Below are 20,213 nucleotides of genomic sequence, written 5' to 3'. Positions count from 1 at the left end.
CTGATGTAGGGAATCATTTTTGTGGGAGTTCTACAGTTTAAGAAAACATGTTTAACTTAGAGAAAATGATTATTGGAATGATAAATAAAGCTAAGCCTTGTTTGTATATACATGAAAGACTACTCTTTAAAAAGATAGTAACTTTAAAAAAACATCTTCAGGCATAACATAACTACAATTTACATTCATATGAAATTATGCAGAAGCTTAAGCTGCACAGATTACTGTGTACTGTATTTAGCCTACGTAAGCTTAAATATTACATAGTAATGTTGTGTATGGCTACTAAGTGTGCAGATTTGGTTTATAGTGGCCCCTTCAATTTTGTTTCACATCATTTCCCATGAAATAATGAATGAAAATCATATTTTCCTTTGTATGTTTTCTGTATGCACAAGTAGCCATGCTGCTTCTATTATTTACTGTCTACATTTTCTTTCAATTTCTGGAATGTGTCCATGAATATAATGTAAGGTATTTGATGGATCAATGAAATAATATTGTCTGTGATTTTTATAATATCAAAATTTTATTTTTGGCTGTTAGATTCTAAAGTACAGTATATGACACATTAAATAATACTGGCAGTGACATAAATGTCATTATATATTTTGCCCAAAAATGACAAGTGATGAGACTGTTACACAAACATCACATGTAATTTTAGTGCAGTTATCCCTCATCTCCCTAATACTTTGGGGATCCAGGCCGAATGTTCATTTTTTTTCCATGCCTGTGAACAATAATGATACATGTTTATGGAAGGATAAATTAGACAAGAAAGTTCATAAAAAAGGGTCATATAATCACAGAAATGGAGCAAATACTATATCAACATCAACATCTACATCTACTTTTACTTCTATCCTCTGAAAACCACTGTGAAGGACATGACAGAGGGGATGTTCCATTGTACCAGTTATTAGAGCTTTTTTCCATTCCTTTCATTTATGGAACATGGGGAAAATAACTGTTTCAGTGCCTCTATGCATGCTTTTATTAATCTAATCTTGTCCTTGGGATCACTGTAAGCCTTATAAGTAGGGAGTTGTAGTACATACCTAGAGTTATCATTTAAAGCAGCTTCTTGGAATTTGGAAGTAGATTTTCTGAAGATAATTCACATCATCTTCAAGAGTCTGCCAGTTCAGTTCTTTCAGAATCTCTGTGACACTTTCCTATGGGTCAAACAAACCTGTGGCAATATGTATATTTACATTCAATACTCTCTGTTACCGCTATTTGGGATGGGACTCACAAAACTGAGCGGTATTTTAAGAAGCATCATGCATACACAAGTGATTTTTAAGCATTTTCCTTTGTAGACTAATTGTATTTCCCTAGTATTCTAACAATAAACTGAAGTGACCAATTCAAGTTGCATCTCATTGAGATTACACACGTAGCATACTATGTTTCTTCCTTTCTTTCTTTGTGTGTGTGTGTGTGTGTGTGTGTGTGTGTGTGAGAGAGAGAGAGAGAGAGAGAGAGAGAGAGAGAGAGAGAGAGAGAAAGAGAGAGAGAGAGAGCGTGTGCGCGCTTCCACAGTGTTTATTTGATGAATAAGACACATGTGAAACAATGTACAGGATGACATATTCATTGTTCTCTAAGGTGTTTCTTTAATCTTATGTCTCTCATTGTAAGAATATCCATTTTAATATAAATTTATAACCACATACATTGTTGTTATGAATTAAAAACACTGTCATAAGAACCCACAAATAACCAGAGAGTTTGAGCAACTATACAAATAACAGCAAATAACAATGTTCTGATTCCTAATTTTTATGTAAATACAACATACATCTTAGATATTCATTGATACTAAATATAAATTATAAACTTTGTGTTTTATCTTAAAGTGAAAACCTTAGATGAATTAGGAAACTGACCAGCAGTTTCATAGACAGCTATATTATTAGAGTAGTAGCATATTAAAGCACTACTAAATTTTCTTTGAGAAAACTTGCATATTTCAATATCTTCTTTTTCAATAAGCTCTTACGTCACTTAAAACCAATCCAGTTATTTTAACACTATACACTTCCTAATGTACTTTCCTCCCCCAACATACCCCATACTTATTCTCTTCCTTCATCCATCACTACCTTCTCCCCAGGTTCTCACCTTTTCTCCCCTACCTACATCATTCAAATCTCTATTTTACAGATGCAAAATATAAGTGGTAAGTTCAAAGGCTAAAGTTATTCTCTTACCCATATCCTCCTGCAGATGAACGGCTGGCAGAGAAGCTTCCAGTGTATGGCCCAATGCCTGCAGAGGACTGGCTGTGGGATCCACCATAGCCTCCACCATAGCCTCCACCATACCCGCCTCCTGGATAATAACCTCCACCATAGTTGTGATGGGGATAATAGTTATATCTGTGGCCATATCCTTCAACTGGATAGTAGTTATATATGTGTCCATAACCACCAGATGGATAATAGTTATATCTGTGTCCATAGCCACCTCCGTAGTAGCCATGACCACCTCCATAGCCACCTGTCAATGTACTCCTGCAAGTAGAAAAGAGTCCTCACTAAATGCAATCTTTTTTTAAGTTAATTTTCAAGTAAACATACACTGATTTGAAACTTCTTAACAGCACTGGAAAATAAGTACAGCATCATTAACAATAGTTGAAATAATTTTCTAATTTCTGTACCTCCCACAGACATCCACTGATCCAAAGGTACAGCATTAACTCCCAATGACTTGCAAGAGCTTTTGAGAGTTCCAGGAATATATTACAAACTTTCTCTTCTTCTTCTAATGCTCTGATTGTGTGTCACAAACTTTGTTTCTTCTGTTTTTGTAGATTTTCCTTTCCTACATCCATGCAGTTCTTCATCTAGGATATATTGTTTCGCTATGTATTTTATAACTGTTTTCATAGCCTTTTCTACATTTTTGATAAGGTGGTTGCAATCATTATAGGTATGTAGTTTGCAGGATCCTCCTTGTCACCAACTTTATATATTGGCACTACTTTATTCTTTTTCAGACAAGTTGAGAATAGCCCTTTCTCGATTAATAAGTTCATGAGGAATGTCAGAGTCTTTGCCAGATACTGTGAGCAGTGTTTGATTACTTTTGCAGATATTCCATCTATGTCCCCAGTATTTTTGCTTTTCAGTGATCTGATGATATTTATAACTTGTTTAACCTGTGGCATATGCATTTTGTTGTTTATGGTCAAATTTTTTTTTATAGCCAGTGCTTCAGTTTGTTTGATTACTTTCTAAACAATGAGTACATAATACTATTTTAAAGTGGAACACATTTCATGTGGTTAAGTTAGTTCATTCCTTTGTGCGGTTAGTTCTACATTCCAATTTTCTGTTCTATCTGATACATTCATTTTGTATTTAAGTGTCCAGAGTGTCTTATGAAGATTTTATGAGGTCCCAATTTGACATATTTCTTATCACAAAGTGTGGCTGTAAAATAATGGGACAGACATTGCCACAGCATAAATATGCGTGAGCCTTAAGATGAATGACCAATAGCTATGAAGCAAGTAGCTATCTTGTTCAAATGCGGCATGACTGGTGTCTGTGGACAAATCAGTGTGCTAATGTCTTCTGTTTGTGTAAGAGCTGTTATTTTGTTTTGCCAGAAAAATGATAAGTGCAATAATATAGGAACAAATTGTCATCAAGTTTCACATGTAACTTGAAAAAACTGTTACTGAAACCTATGTTTCACTAAAAGAAGTGTATGGCAAAGGCTGTTTATCACGTACGTGAGGTTTTGAGTGTTTCACAGATTTCCAATATGGAGAGGACATTGAAGATGACTCATGCTGTGAAACCTCCAACATCAAAAACAGATGAAAATATTGGAAAAATAGGTAATTTATTTGGTCTGACTGTTTGGTGAGCATCTGATCGATTGCTGAAACTATAGGAGTTGACAAAGAGTACATAAGGCAAATTTTGCACAGCCAGTTTAACATGAGAAAAGTGTGTGCAAATTTGTTGCCAAAAGTTATCGCAACCAAACAAAATAAAATTTGTGAAAAAGTTTGTACTGACACTGTGAATACCACTGAAAATGATCATAATTTCTTGGAAGAGTCATAAGGTGATGAATCTTGGTTTTTCACTTCTGATCCAAAAACTAAGTACCAATCCAAGCACTGAAAGGATCCAATTTCACCAGGAGTGAAAAAAGCTTGAATGAACAAATAAAGATTCAAAACATTGATGATTTATAATACATATTATGAATTGTGTACCTCCACTGAGTTCCTGACATCAAACTATTAATCACCACTACTACCTTTGGCTTCTTGCACAACTCTATGAGAAAATGAGAGAGAAAGACCCAAATTGTGTAACAAGAAGTCATGGGTTCTGCATCAAGACAACACACTGGGTCATACTGCATTGTCTGTTAGAAGGCTTTTAGTGGAGTACAGCATCTAGTGATAGATCACCCACCTTGTTCACATTACTTAGCACCATATGGCTTTTATCTATTTCCCAAGGTCAAATCTGCATTAAAAGATTTCAGTCCGTTGAAGCAATGAAAGAAAAAGCGTGATGCATCATTCAGGAGCTCACCGAGGATGAGTTCTAGCACTGTTTCCATCCATGGAAAATTCACTTGGAGTGTTGTGGGAATAGAGGAGGGGAATTCAGGGTGACAATAACTAAAAACATATATTTTTAAAATAAAATGTTTTATACCAATATTTCCATTATTTTATTGTCACACACTTGTCTTTCTGTGGATCTCTGAACAAACAATATGTATGTGGTGACTCCTATCTGGTCATTTCTCTGTACTTAAGAAAGGTTTTCCATTTGTATCATTAATCAACAGTTCATCTGTCTGTTAACCAAACTAGTTTGTCTAAATCTGTCTCTTTCTCAACTTCTTTAGATGTTTCTTTTCTGCATAATAATTTAGGTGCTGTGTATTTTTTGTTGATAAGCTAGAGAATTTCCTGAGTTATCCGTTGCTGCTGTTCATCTGCTTTCACTGTGCGTGTTGTTTTCTGCATTCCTCTTGTCTTCTGCTTAACTACTCGTGGCACTTTTACTGTGTCATTTCTCATCACCTGGGGGAATTTTCACTTGCTCTTATTCTGTCCTAAATTTTCAGTACTCCATTTCCCCGAAAAAAAAAAAATTTCCATCTTCTCAAATTTAAACCTCACTGTTAGCAATGTTCACTGTTTTCAGCTGTGTTTAATTAATATTGTTAATAGTGGTATTACTTCCAGAAATTTCAGTGAGAATAAGATTTTGCGGAATTATAAGAAGTGCTTCAGAATCTAAATGTTACTCATTCCAGAAAAGAATTGTTGATTAAAACAATTTTCAGATACATTTATTTTTTGCTCTAGAAAATTGCATGCTGTTATATTGCATGCTATGAATATTATTCACTACTGGTCATAAAAATAGTTATCAGAGGGTTGTGGAATTGTTTATGAAGAGATTATATCAAACTGTTACAGAAATGACAAGGTCACCTATATTATCTAATTCCTCACTTCCTGCATGCTAGAAACATCTCATTTTCAGTATACAGACAGCATACAAAGGAAGCTGACCAAGTAAAGAACATTATTCAGAATTCCTTCATGAACTAAATCACTTGTAACTACTTTTAATGACTAATATTTTAACAAAATTCATTAAAAGTGACTTACCCATGTAAAAGCCCTTTCAAAAAACCGAGGCCAGCTCCAAGCAAAAGAGTTCTTTTGTCTCGCTTTTCCCCTGGGCCAACTTCTGCTGCTATTTCAAACGAATCCCCTTCTGGAAAAAAAGACAGAAAACAAAGCAAATTAAATTCTAATGCACATGATATGTAACAACAAAGAAAGGAAAGGATATCTCTTAGTTAATGCTATACAAAGATTTTGTATGACATTAGCTGCATTTGGGCCCTGAAATGAATCAGTGGCAACAGGTGAAAATTTGTGCCCGACCAGGACTGGAACCCAGATCTCCCATTTAACGTGAATGATCACCTTAACTTTCTCAGTCCATCTAACCCAAATTCCCAGCCTGCTGCACGCTGGTGGTATAGCGTCACTGCCCATTAATCTCTCATGCCCCATTTCGGATTCCGACAAAAGATCAAGCATGGTGTGCATCCACACTGAAAGAATGGATCTTTGGTATATATACGAGATGACCAAACATGCCTTCCATTACCAACGTATCATTCAACACATCCTCTGACCATATATATATATACTTCTGCCTCGACTGACATCTCTGCCCAAACTCTTTGTCTTTAAATGTGTCTGTATATGTGTGGATGGATATGTGTGTGTGTGTGCGAGTGTATACCCGTCCTTTTTCCCCCAAGGTAAGTCTTTCCGCTCCCGGGATTGGAATGACTCCTTACCCTCTCCCCTAAAACCCACATCCTTTCGTCTTTCCCTCTCCTTCCCTCTTTCCTGATGAGGCAACAGTTTGTTGCGAAAGCTTGAATTTTTAGAGAGAGAGAGAGAGAGAGAGAGTCAGGTACCTTTTAGGTACTTGTTTTTCCAAATTTTCTGACCACTAACAAAAACACATACATTATGATCTATTCACAAATACATCTATATCTACATCCGTACTCCGCAAGCCACCTGACGGTGTGTGGCGGAGGGTACCTTGAGTACTTCTACCGGTTCTCCGTTCTATTCCAGTGTCGTATTGTTCATGGAAAGAAAGATTGTCGGTATGCCTCTGTGTGGGCTCTAATCTCTCTGATTTAATCCTCATGGTCTCTTCGTGAGATATACGTAGGAGGGAGCAATATACTGCTTGACTCCTCGGTGAAGGTATGTTCTCAAAACTTCAACGAAACCCCGTACCGAGCTACTGAGCGTCTCTCTTGCAGAGTCTTCCACTGGAGTTCATCTATCATCTCTGTAACGCTTTTGCGATTACTAAATGATCCTGTAACGAAGAGCGCTGCTCTCCGTTGGATCTTCTCTATCTCTTCTATCCACCCTATTTGGTACAGATCCCACACCGGTGAGCAATATTCAAACAGTGGGTGAACAAGTGTACTGTAACCTACTTCCTCTGTTTTCAGACTGCATTTCCTTAGGATTATTCCAATGAATCTCAGTCTGGCATCTGCTTTACTGACGATTAATTTTATATGGTCATTCGATTTTAAATCACTCCTAATGTCTACTCCCAGATAATTTATGGAATTAACTGCTTCCAGTTGCTGACCTGCTATATTGTAGCTAAATGATAAAGGATCTTTCTTTTTATGTATTCACAGTACATTACACTTGTCTACATTGAGATTCAATTGCCATTCCCTGCACCATGCATCAGTTCATTGCAGATCATCCTGCATTTCAGTACAATTTTCAATTGTTACAACTTCTCGATATACTACAGCATCATCCACAAAAAGCCTCAGTGAACTTTCGATATTATCCACAAGGTCATTTAAATATATTGTGAATAGCAACGGTCCTACGACACTCCCCTGCGGCACACCTGAAATCACTCTTACTTCGGAAGACTTCTCTCCATTGAGAATGACATACTGCGTTCTGTTATCTAGGAACTCTTCAATCCAATCACACAATTGGTCTGATAGTCCATATGCTCTTACTTTGTTCATTAAACGAATGGAGGGAACTGTATCAAACGCCTTGCAGAAGTCAAGAAACACGGAATCTACCTGGGAACCCGTGTCTATGGCCCTCTGAGTCTCGTGGACGAATAGCGCGAGCTGCGTTTCACACGATCGTCTTTTTCGAAACCCATGCTGATTCCTACAGAGTAGATTTCAAGTCTCCAGAAAAGTCATTATACTCGAACATAATACGTGTTCCAAAATTCTACAACTGATCGACGTTAGAGATATAGGTCTATACTTCTGCACATCTGTTCGACGTCCCTTCTTGATAACGGGGATGACCTGTGCCCTTTTACAATCCTTTGGAACGCTACGCTCTTCTAGAGACCTACGGTACACCGCTGCAAGAAGTGGGGCAAGTTCCTTCGCCTATTCTGCGTAAAATCGAACTGGTATTCCATTAGGTCCAGCGGCCTTTCCTGTTTTGAGCGATTTTAATTGTTTTTCTGTCCCTCTGTCATCTATTTCGATATCTACCATTTTGTCATCTGTGCGACAATCTAGCGAACGAACTACAGTGCAGTCTTTCTCTGTGAAACAGCTTTGGAAAAAGACATTTAGTATTTCGGCCTTTAGTATGTCATCCTCTGTTTCAGTACCATTTTGGTCACAGATCGTCTGGACATTTTGTTTTGATCCACCTACCGCTTTGACGTAAGACCAAAATTTCTTAGGATTTTCTGCAAAGTCAGGGCAGGCTCACCCACTACTCTTCAAAGAAGAGAAGAGCATTTATATCGCCATTAGATGCTCGGAAGCAAGGGGATCTGCAGCCTCTCCTATCTCTCTGGGAAAGGAAAAAAATGTAGTGTCATCAGGTGTTTTGCTTTCAAGAATATGATTTAAAAGTTGGTATTATGCAGGTTTTTAACAGAGTTGGAACTGGAACTTTTTATGGTTACTTACAAGTCGTCATTCGTCCTCCAAAATATTAAAAGTACTCCATACTTTCAGGTCCAGTCCCCCCACCCTCCTGCCTCTACAGACATCGTAAGGTCTCCCTTTGTTACATTACCTCATTTGCAAATCCGCTTTGCGTTATAAATGTACCGGAGACTATGGAATAGAGCACACATTCATTCCCAAAAACTGACTTTTGAAACATCACATGCGGATTTTGTAAAGCAAACGATAATTCAGAGTATTTGATATTTTTGTAAAACTCTTTTGGAACATACACAAACCACGACTTTTCGTACCACCCTTGGGTGTATAAATTCGACATTCATTGTTATTCCATCCTCAGAAAGCGCCAACATTCTATAGCAGTACTGGTACCCCAAAATACTACAAATATTTTGTAGTCAGCGAACTTTAATTTCTTAATATCCGGTCACTAAAGTCAATTCTGTCATCTGTTCCACACACTACTGAAACGAACTAATCCTGTCAAATGCACAGCTCCGTGCATCGTTGCATCTGAGGCTTCGTATGATGAGGCCGACTCGTTAAAGAAACAGTTAAAAATAGCACTTCTATTGACTGGCAAGTAAGAAAAATATCAAAGGTAAATTGGTTCTTATAGAGGAAGCTTTATTCAACAAAACAGCTGTATTGGCACCAAAAATACACTCCTGGAAATTGAAATAAGAACACCGTGAATTCATTGTCCCAGGAAGGGGAAACTTTATTGACACATTCCTGGGGTCAGATACATCACATGATCACACTGACAGAACCACAGGCACATAGACACAGGCAACAGAGCATGCACAATGTCGGCACTCGTACAGTGTATATCCACCTTTCGCAGCAATGCAGGCTGCTATTCTCCCATGGAGACGATCGTAGAGATGCTGGATGTAGTCCTGTAGAACGGCTTGCCATGCCATTTCCACCTGGCGCCTCAGTTGGACCAGCGTTCGTGCTGGACGTGCAGACCGCGTGAGACGACGCTTCATCCAGTCCCAAACATGCTCAATGGGGGACAGATCCGGAGATCTTGCTGGCCAGGGTAGTTGACTTACACCTTCTAGAGCACGTTGGGTGGCACGGGATACATGCGGACGCGCATTGTCCTGTTGGAACAGCAAGTTCCCTTGCCGGTCTAGGAATGGTAGAACGATGGGTTCGATGACGGTTTGGATGTACCATGCACTATTCAGTGTCCCCTCGACGATCACCAGTGGTGTACGGCCAGTGTAGGAGATCGCTCCCCACACCATGATGCCGGGTGTTGGCCCTGTGTGCCTCGGTCGTATGCAGTCCTGATTGTGGCGCTCACCTGCACGGCGCCAAACACGCATACGACCATCATTGGCACCAAGGCAGAAGCGACTCTCATCGCTGAAGACGACACGTCTCCATTCGTCCCTCCATTCACGCCTGTCGCGACACCACTGGAGGCGGGCTGCACGATGTTGGGGCGTGAGCGGAAGACGGCCTAACGGTGTGCGGGACCGTAGCCCAGCTTCATGGAGACGGTTGCGAATGGTCCTCGCCGATACCCCAGGAGCAACAGTGTCTCTAATTTGCTGGGAAGTGGCGGTGCGGTCCCCTACGGCACTGCGTAGGATCCTACGGTCTTGGCGTGCATCCGTGCGTCACTGCGGTCCGGTCCCAGGTCGACGGGCACGTGCACCTTCCGCCGACCACTGGCGACAACATCGATGTACTGTGGAGACCTCACGCCCCACGTGTTGAGCAATTCGGCGGTACGTCCACCCGGCCTCCCGCATGCCCACTATACGCCCTCGCTCAAAGTCCGTCAACTGCACATACGGTTCACGTCCACGCTGTCGCGGCATGCTACCAGTGTTAAAGACTGCGATGGAGCTCCGTATGCCACGGCAAACTGGCTGACACTGACGGCGGCGGTGCACAAATGCTGCGCAGCTAGCGCCATTCGACGGCCAACACCGCGGTTCCTGGTGTGTCCGCTGTGCCGTGCGTGTGATCATTGCTTGTACAGCCCTCTCGCAGTGTCCGGAGCAAGTATGGTGGGTCTGACACACCGGTGTCAATGTGTTCTTTTTTCCATTTCCAGGAGTGTATATCACCCTCGTTGTCTCAGGCTGGAAGTTCCATCGTCTTGAAATATTGTTATCTCAAAGAAAACTATCTATTGACAGAAATCTGGCACAGATTCAGAAAATATTGAACTTATGAAACACAACTGGCTCTTTATTCAAAGGAAGTAATGAGTGCTGTCCACAATGGTTCTTAAGTTGATTACTTGTTTCTAGACTTCCAGAGCTTTTGACATAGTTCTTCACGGGTGGTTTCTGATCATATTGCGGACCTGTGGAATATCGTTTTTTGTGCCTTTGGATTCGCGATTTCCTGTCATAAAGATCACAGTTAGTAGTAACTGACGGGAATTGATCTTGTGCAACTTCTCCAAGAAAGTGTTGTGTGCCCTGTGTTGTCCTTAAGTGGACGATTTAGCCCTATTCGTAAATTTTGAGCTGGAACCTCACGCCAAGTTGTCATTTTAGTGGTTAAAATGTAGCACATTATACATAGGTTTGCCATAAATAAAAGACTTATAATCAAAAAGTACCTTGTACACACAACCGTGTCCGTACATGTAGCCCTCACAGATGATTGTTATATCATAAAAAATCACAATGTCCAATAAAATGCACAGTACGACTTCTGTTTACGTTGGTTGGACATGTTCTAATCATTGCAGACCCACCTTAGACGGCGTGTAAGGTAAAAACAAATGTTTTATAACTTTTATTACAATTTTAAAATGATTTACGCCTCGAATTTTGGTAGAAACACTAGGTTTCCAGAGACCGCTCCTAGTAGTGTACCTTACAGAGTTAAGAGTTGGCAGTAAACGCCGGCCTTTGAAGCCTACTTTGTCGCCGGCCGGGGTGGCCGAGCGGCTCTAGGCGCTACAGTCTGGAACCGCGCGACCGCCACGGTCGCAGGTTCGAATTCTGCCTCGGGCATGGATGTGTGTGATGTCCTTGGATTAGTTAGGTTTAAGTAGTTCTAAGTTCTAGGGGACTGATGACCTCAGCAGTTAACTCCCATAGTTCTCACAGCCATTTGAACCTACTCTGTCGCTTCACAACTTCATGTATTTCCAGAGCAGTTCACTTTATCAAACGCCGGTAATACGAAAGCAGTTTCATTTGTGCTCGATTTAGACAGCAGTGTATCTCCAGTTCATGACGGAAATAGTGGAGGATCACACTGTTAAACTATCATCGGGAAGCCTGTAGACCTACAAATTGAAAGTTTTAATTCGCGGTAGCGAGACCGAGAGCGTCGTTGCCCTCGTAGGCTGTGAGGGTAATGAAAAGCCGAGTAAGACACTAGCCGGCAGCACGGAGAGCCCTCACCTGGTGCCGGCTGGTCCGCAGCGTCGAGGGCCGCGACGGCGGCTGCGGCGAGCAGAAGTAGCGCCAGCCGCGCTAGGGGGCTGCCTGCGGCTGCCATGGCGACACGCGGTGGGAGGAAGGCGGTAGTGCGCCGAGCCGCGCCCGCCGCCGCCTTATATACGGCGGGGACGAGCGGACGAGCCAGCGCCGGCCTAGCTGCGGGCCTTCCTAGAAACCAGCCTCGCCTACCGGATGAGCCGCTGGCCGTCGAGAATGTAACGAGGAAATCAAACAGACTAATCAAGAACGGGACAAAAAGGATCGAGAATTTAAAAAGGAAATCAAACAGGTGATTAAATCGTTAGCAGCTCAATATAAGAAAAGAGACGATAGGTTGTCTAAGGAACTCACACTGAGACTGGAACAAAAGTCAGCAAGTAGTAAACATGACACCTCACAGGGATTGTAAATACTTTAGAGATACGTAAAGAGCAGTCTGTTGACAGAATAGATGACCTATCGATCAAAGTAAAAGACCTGCAGTTAACAAGACAAGAGTATATTGACGACTATTTAATGGGTCAGACGAATAAGATTGAAGAAGAAATGTCCGAGTGGATAGAGACCAAATCAGAGGAGGTACGATCTCAAGTACAGAGCGCTGTAGAGTCAATTAGTAAACCGATCAAGCAGGAATCATCGATAACCCGAAACACCGAAATCATAGAATAATTTGAAGCCGAGCTTCAGAATATTAAAGAAAAGATAATCTCATAAATTCCCGTTTGGCATAATCAAGTCAAAAATCGATTATCGTGTATGGAAGGCGAGTCAACAGAGCTAAATTCGCGCGGGATAGGTTGTCCGATCAACGTTCACCGATCAATCCAGAGATAAAGAGAAGTAGGTGGAATGGTGCCCGGAGATACCGGTTAGCAGTAGCGAAGATTCAGACTACAGGAACCGACATTTTGACCGTCGAAGTGCAACTTCGTTGGCAAAGGTCGAAAATAGTATATTTAAAGCCAGGCAATTCCATATGTTTTCAACAGAGAAAAATTCTGTTCACTCTATTGTGGCCATAAAAAGTTTTCGATTTTTTTTTCCTAAAGCCTGGAGTGAGCAGGACAAAATTCAGTTTATAGTGTCGAAAACCAGAGATGCAGTCTCACTCTGGGCATCTGAGGAAGCTGAGACTTGGACGTCATGATATGAGTTTGAGAAACTATTTATTGAGAAATACTAGTCGATGAGTAAGCAAAATAGACTTAGAAACGAGATTTACAGTCCAGAATTTTACAACCCGAAAAAGGGCACAGATCGAAAGTATTTCGAAAGGTACATAAATAAGACTCGATACTGGGATGAATCCATCAATCATAGGGAGGTTTTAAGAATTCTGAAAGGGAAAATACCAATTCACCTGCGAGAGAAACTAATTAATGCACCCGACGATGACTTAGATCAATTCCTGTCAGTAATAGGCTCACAAGATGTAATCCAAGACGACTATAGGCAGTTCGGAAATCAGATACATAATGCGAATCCCTACAATGTATGGCCACGGCAGTTGCAATGAAAACCATTGCAACGGAAAATCGCAATATAATAGCGGCAATACGAATAATCGAAACTACAATAATAATAATCAGTATAATATCGATCATTCTGGAAACAGAAGGTCCAGATAATAACGGTGCTATGCGCGATAATATAATAGACATTATGGACAGAGACCGAACGGCAGTAATAGCGGTTCATTCAGCTACACACGGAAGCGAAAATGTAGCGATCATAATGTGCAACCGGAGAACAATAACATGAGACACGTCCAATGGATTAATCAATTAGCCGTTGCATAGACAGCGACTGCAAACGTAACAGAAACGTCGGGGCAATACATGCGATCGCCTCGCAGAGTGACCGCGTTGTTTGAAGCGCTGTGTCACGGACTGCGCGGCCCCTTCCGCCGGAGTTTCGAGTACTCCCTCGGGCATGGGTGTGTGTGCTGTTCTTAGCATAAGTTAGTTTATCTAGTGTGTACGTCTCGGGACCGATGACCCCAGCAGTTTGATCCCATGGGAATTCACACACGTTTTGACCAATATATGTGACCTCAGATGATAAATACACTACGTGATCAAAACCGTCCGGACACCCCCAAAAACATACATTTTTCATATTAGGTGCATTGTGCTGCCACGTACTGCCAGGTACTCCATATCAGCGATCTTGGTAGTCATTTGACATAGTGAGAGAGCAGTATGGGGCGCTCCGCGGGACTCACAGACCTTGAACGTGGTCAGTTCATTGGGTGTCACTTGTGTCATAAGTCTGTACGCGAGATTTCCACACTCCTAAACATCCCTAGGTCCACTGTTTCCGATGTGATAGTGAAGTGGAAACGTGAAGGGGTACGTACAGCACAAAAAAGTACAGGCCGAACTCGTCTGTTGACTGGCAGACACCTCCGACAGTTGAAGAGGATCGTAATGTGTAATAGGCAGACGTCTATCCAGACCATCACACAGGAATTCCAAACTCCATCAGGATCCACTGCAAGTACTATGACAGTTAGACGGGAGGTGAGAAAACTTGGATTTCATGGTCGGGCGGCTGCTCATAAGCCACACATCACGCAGGTAAACGCCAAACGACGCCTCGCTTGGTGTAAGGAGCGAAAACATTGGACGATTGAACAGTGGAAAAACGTTGCGAGGATTGACGAATCACGGTAAACAATGTGGCGATCCGATGGCAGGTTGTGAGTACGGTGAATGCCCGGTGAACGTCAGCTGTCAGCGTTTGTATTCCCAACAATAAAATTTGGAGGCGGTGGTGTTATGGTGTGGTCGCTTTTTTCATGGAGGATGCTTGCACCCCTTGTTGTTTTGCGTGGCACTATCACAGCACAGGCCTATATTAATGTTTTAAGTACCTCTTGCTTCCCACTGTTAAAGAGCAATTCGGGGATGGCGACTGCATCTTTCAACACGATCGAGCACCTGTTCATAGTGCATGGCCTGTGGCGGAGCGGTTACACGAAAATGAAAATAACATCCCCATAACGGACTGGCCTGCTCAGAGTCTTGACCTGAATCCTATAGAACACCTTTGAGATTTTATGGAACGCCGAGTTCGTGCCAGGCCTCTCCGACCGACATCAATACCCCTCCTCAGTGCAGCACTCCATGAAGAATGGGCTGCCATTCCTCAAGAAACCTTCCAGCGCCTGGTTGAACGTGTGCCTGCGAGGGTGGAAGCTGTCATCAAGGATAAGGGTGGACCAACACCATATTTAATTGACTGGCGACTCCATAGAGTGCTGTGTGCACAATGACCATATGAAAAATAAAATTAGAAGGAAAAGTCAGCATTGGCCGTAATTTTGACGATTTATTAACAGAAAATCGATTTTCGATCACATAAGTATCATCTTCAGTGCTTTAGAGTCCAAATTAAAGCTCGTAGGCACTGGTGTCTAGTTATTAGTAGTAACAGAAGCTATGAAACGACCACAATTGAGTTAGCAAGGGACTTTATCCAAAGACTTTCTAACGAACGTCCCTTTTGTTTCTATATAAACCCAACGCACGCACTGTTAATGACTTTCGCGTCTGTTAGTCTCTACGCGTTTCAACGTGAAGTGCAAACAGCTGTAGGCGAAAATAATAGCCGTCTATACATCAAGGAAGAGGCGTTGCCATAGAGACGTTTACAAAATCGCGTTATAGACACGCAAAATAGGTAATATTCATTTCACGCTACTTCCTACAAATGTGAAATCATTTTGATATCACACGCAATATTGACGACCGAATGATCTGTATCGTCTTTGTGACAAGGAAGAATATGAATCTTATTGTTCTTTGAGTCAATCGTAGAAATTTAAGCTATCTTCTTAGGTTCTTGCCTAATCACACACTCGCAACTAAACAGCCAAATATTTAACAAAAGGAAGAATACGAATTTTATTGCAGCTCGTGTTAGTCGCTGCATTTAAACTGTACCCTTAGATTCCCACATTACCGGACACTCGGAAGTCGCCACATATTCGTAAATAAGGAGCGAAATATTTGTGGCAGAAAGAATATCAATGTTACTTCTGCTCGTTTCAGTCACAGCAATTCAGTGGTGAGCACAGTATGAGGTTACGGTGCGTAGTTGAACTGCTTCGTCGAAGAGTGACTCACAGCAGTCCTACAGTGCCAGCGGTGTTGATACAACGGCAACGATAAGCGAAGCAAACATTGAAACATATCTACAACAACAATTGCCGAAGTTTACATTTCGCCAGAAACAAACCCATGGAATTTCGCAGAGTGAGAAGGTAGTGGTAGATGAAATATTAATCTTTATGCAAGATGGGTCAGTGGAATGTGTGATGTATACGGTCGACTACGCGGACAATGTACGTGACGAGTACAATGATGACGATACGTGCTTAACAAGTGAAAGTTACATTGAAACAGGTGTCGAGCCACATAGTTCACCATCCTTGATGGACATGAAACCACAAATCCCGTCTCCAGTGAAATGTAGTAAAAGACAATCGTTGTCCAAGGAGCTGGTTCAAATGGCTCTGAGCACTATGGGACTTAACATCTTAGGTCATCAGTCCCCTAGAACTTAGAAATACTTAAACCTAACTAACCTAAGGACATCACACACATCCATGCCCGAGGCAGGATTCGAACCTGCGACCGTAGCAGTTGCGCGGTTCCGGACTGCAGCGCGTAGAACCGCACGGCCACCGCGGCCGGCAAGGAGCTGGTACTAAACATAATTATGTTAATGGGAGATCATCTGAAGCATAGTAAAAAATAAATAAAAAACCATTGTGAACAGATTTTGAGTAAGTATGCAGCGATATAACCATGTAGTGCATTAGCAAAACTACGGACATTCAATGGAGAACAAGGCGTACTTGTTACGAAAAATCGTTTTTGCGCGTTTCAGAAATGCTCGATACAGTTTACACGATGTGCATGATAGTGATCTACTACGTTATGCACGTCAAACAATGCGCCACAGTGATTTCAAGGGAAGCAGTTTGGTTGGCTGCGTAACTTCAAACCTTGCTGCAGAATCAGAAGACATGAGATGACGAAATTTCAAACAAAACGCAGCAAACTACAGAATAGGCCAGAAAATTTGTAGATGAGATAAATTAACGTATCCCAGCGTTCAGTAAGGAATTTATTTTCAACTCCAATCAATCGGGATTTGAAGAGGAAATGCATATGAAAGGCACCCTGAAAATTAGAAGTACCAAGAGAGTTGTATCAAGATCAACTAAAATAAATGCCTTAACGCATTCGTATAGAATTATGTCGACTGTTAATCTGGATGGTAACTCGACTGGAAAGTTGTTTACTGTGCCGCGAGAAATTGGAGGCCCCCTACGATTCATTCTCGTGTGTGTGATCTTGCAAGGGCGGTAAGGAATATTTAATCACGGCAAGGAAGAGTGGGAGATTGAGTGAAAGAGAACTGCGGCTATTGCATGTACACTGCTTTTGGCCAATAGCTGGTCAAAACAACTTCCTTTTGCTTGATTCCTGGTCTGCGTATAAAAATCATACTCCTTTACAGCAAACGATACCTCCTGAAAAGTGTGTGAGATTGCAATTCATACCACCTGGAACCACTGGAAAAACTCAAACTATCTGCAGCTCCGTCTTAAAAGATAGTCAGTTTCACGATAAGTTCCACGACAGAGTGTTTCGCATTCGGCTGCATACCATCTCATTCCATCAGTTCTGCCGGCCGCGGTGGTCTAGCGGTTCTAGGCGCGCAGTCCGGAACCGCGCGACTGCTACGGTCGCAGGTTCGAATCCTGCCTCGGGCATGGATGTGTGTGATGTCCTTAGGTTAGTTAGGTTTAAGTAGTTATAAGTTCTAGGGGACTGATGACCACAGATGTTAAGTCCCATAGTGCTCAGAGCCATTTGAACCATTTTCCATCAGTTCTCATCACCCCGTAAGACCAAAACGATTCTATTTGCATTCTTGAAGAGTGGATACCTAGGTGAACGTCCTGCACGGTTTGTAACTGCCAAGGAGTTCGCCTCCGATCTTGATGGTGTTAACCTTTGTGTTCACTGTGACACGCCGTATTTCATTCGATGTTCATGGTGCAAGTTAATGGTTTGTTTCGAACATTTCTTAAATTTCGACGATGCCCAGTTTTTGAAGTGTAATGTACAGGGTGAACATTACTAAACCCGACAAACCGAAAGGTCGGATTTCTGACTGAAAATGGATGGAAAAATGTCCTATGAAGATGTGTCCAGAAATATATCGTTGGGACGGTAGATGGCACTGACGAATGAGAGTTGCTCTGACAAAGTACCGTGTGTTCTTTGTGTATTGCAGGCTGTATGATTGACGCAGCGTACTGTAAGCAGCAGAACAGTCCAGTATTCGTGTTGAGAACAAGCCCAGATGGTGTTTGCATATGGCCAAGCAGATGGAAACGGTCGAGAGGTAGCACGACTGTACCAAAATAAGTTCACACACAGATACCAGCCACGTCACACAACATTTCAAGCCCTTTTTGGGCGTCTGTGTGATCATGGGTTCTTTCAATCAGACGGACGTGCGAGGAGGCGGCGGACTGTGTGTACGCCAGATTTGGAGGACCGGGTTCCAGAGGGTATTGAGACGAACCCTAATACAAGCTTCAGACAAGTGGCCCGCCAACATGGTGTAAGGTATATCCTGCATGCCAAACGCTATTACCTCTATCACCTGCAATCCCAGGGGGGCTAATTTGAACATCTGTTGTGGTGTGATTGTGATGCAGCTCTATAGTTATGTACTGTGTTCTGGGACGATTTGATGTCGTTGCACCCACACCGTCCATTTCCGGACACGTGTTCATAGAACATTTTTATCTCCATTTTCAGTCAAGAATCGGCCCCTGCAGTTTGTCGGTTTTACTACTGCTCGCCCTGTTAAAAGGGTATCCATAATTAAAGTTTCACTTTCAAAACGCTGTAGAAGGAGAGCCGCAGCTCAGAATGATGCCAAATTTGAACACCATATTACTGTCGCAGGGAGAGAATTCATAGAGGGGAAAAATCGAAAATTTGACCAATAGAGCGTCAGTACATTCACACCTACAGACGCGGGGCATTTTGCATCCGAGACGCCCACCATGACTGTGTTCGTGAAGGATCGCACGCTGCTGGTAAAGCTCTTTTAAAAGACGTCAACTGTGCGCTAGCATCCCTGCAGAAGTTCCGGACACTCAAAAGTATGGAAAAAGGCATTCGTCAGATGCCTGCTAAGGGTCTGGAGAGGATAATTACAAAATTCGAAAAGACGGGTTCTTTTGAAGTACAGTGCGGCAGAAGGAGAAAAGCAGTTGACACGATGTCTGTCGCCGGCCGAAGTGGCCGTACGGTTAAAGGCGCTGCAGTCTGGAACCACAAGACCGCTACGGTCGCAGGTTCGAATCCTGCCTCGGGCATGGATGTTTGTGATGTCCTTAGGTTAGTTAGGTTTAACTAGTTCTAAGTTCTAGGAGACTAATGACCTCAGAAGTTGAGTCCCGTAGTGCTCAGAGCCATTTGAATTTGAACGATGCCTGTCGAAGTTGTGGCCACAGCACTGTACGAGGGGTCGAGCGGTGGTGTGCAAACATGCAGTGCACGGGGAACTGCCTGAAAGTTGGACACGCCTGCGAATGCGGTGTATAAATACCCATGAAACATCCTGAATTGCTATCTATACAAAATCACGCATGTTTAGGAGTTCCTTCCTGCAGACCTGCCGGCAAGACAATCGTTCTCTCTGGAATTTCCCGCTCGCGTGGAAATGGACAATGAAGGGCCATGGAACATTCTGTAGACGGGCGAAGTCCATTTCCATCTCCAAGGACATGTCAATACCCAGCGTTGCAGAATATGAGCAACGGAAAATTCGCACACACGTCAGCCGGTACCAATACAGTGTACAAAGGTGACTGTGTGGTGCGGGTTGACGGTGTCGTTCATCGTAGGGCCAGATTTTTTCGAGCAGATGAGTCCTGCGGGTCTTGTTACCTGTACCGCCACGGGTGAACACTGTGAGAGTCTTTTGCGCATGGACGTAGCTCCAATCCTTCAGCAGTGCGGATGTGTGGGTAGGATCCTTTTTATGTGAGATGGGCCTTCTCCGTACAATGCACAGCCAGTGATGCGTCTGCTGCAGTGGCATTTCGGAAACGCTAGAATTATCAGCCGTCATTTCTCTACAGCTACGCCGTCCAGGTCACCATTTTAACCCGTATGACTTCTGGCTGTGGGTCTGTCTGAAAGAGGT

The 20,213-nt window shown here is 42.4% G+C and overlaps 1 protein-coding gene across 6 annotated transcripts in view; it reads right to left on the bottom strand.

Moving 5' to 3' along the window:
- Positions 1–510: 510 nt before the first annotated feature.
- LOC126263282 (prisilkin-39-like) overlaps positions 511–20,213 on the bottom strand; it is a 235,580-nt gene continuing 215,877 nt past the window's right edge. The window contains exons 1-5 of one of the 6 annotated variants that reach the window (XR_007546869.1): positions 11,925–12,050; positions 5,672–5,780; positions 2,220–2,522; positions 1,062–1,178; positions 511–733 (exon numbers count right to left, since the gene is read on the bottom strand). Coding sequence is in view for 4 of the 6 variants with exons in the window: in XM_049960381.1 (XP_049816338.1) it covers positions 688–733; positions 2,220–2,522; positions 5,672–5,780; positions 11,925–12,021 (555 nt within the window). In the remaining 2 variants the exon portion in view is untranslated. Of the gene's footprint in view, positions 734–1,056; positions 1,196–1,423; positions 2,145–2,219; positions 2,523–5,671; positions 5,781–11,924; positions 12,055–20,213 lie in introns of those variants that run through there. The other 5 variants (XM_049960381.1, XM_049960405.1, XM_049960397.1 and 2 more) reach the window with 5 other exon arrangements.

The sequence above is a fragment of the Schistocerca nitens genome, chromosome 1, assembly GCF_023898315.1.
Source record: "Schistocerca nitens isolate TAMUIC-IGC-003100 chromosome 1, iqSchNite1.1, whole genome shotgun sequence".
Lineage (NCBI taxonomy): Eukaryota > Metazoa > Arthropoda > Insecta > Orthoptera > Acrididae > Schistocerca > Schistocerca nitens.
This window is presented reverse-complemented; position numbering and strand designations above follow the sequence as displayed.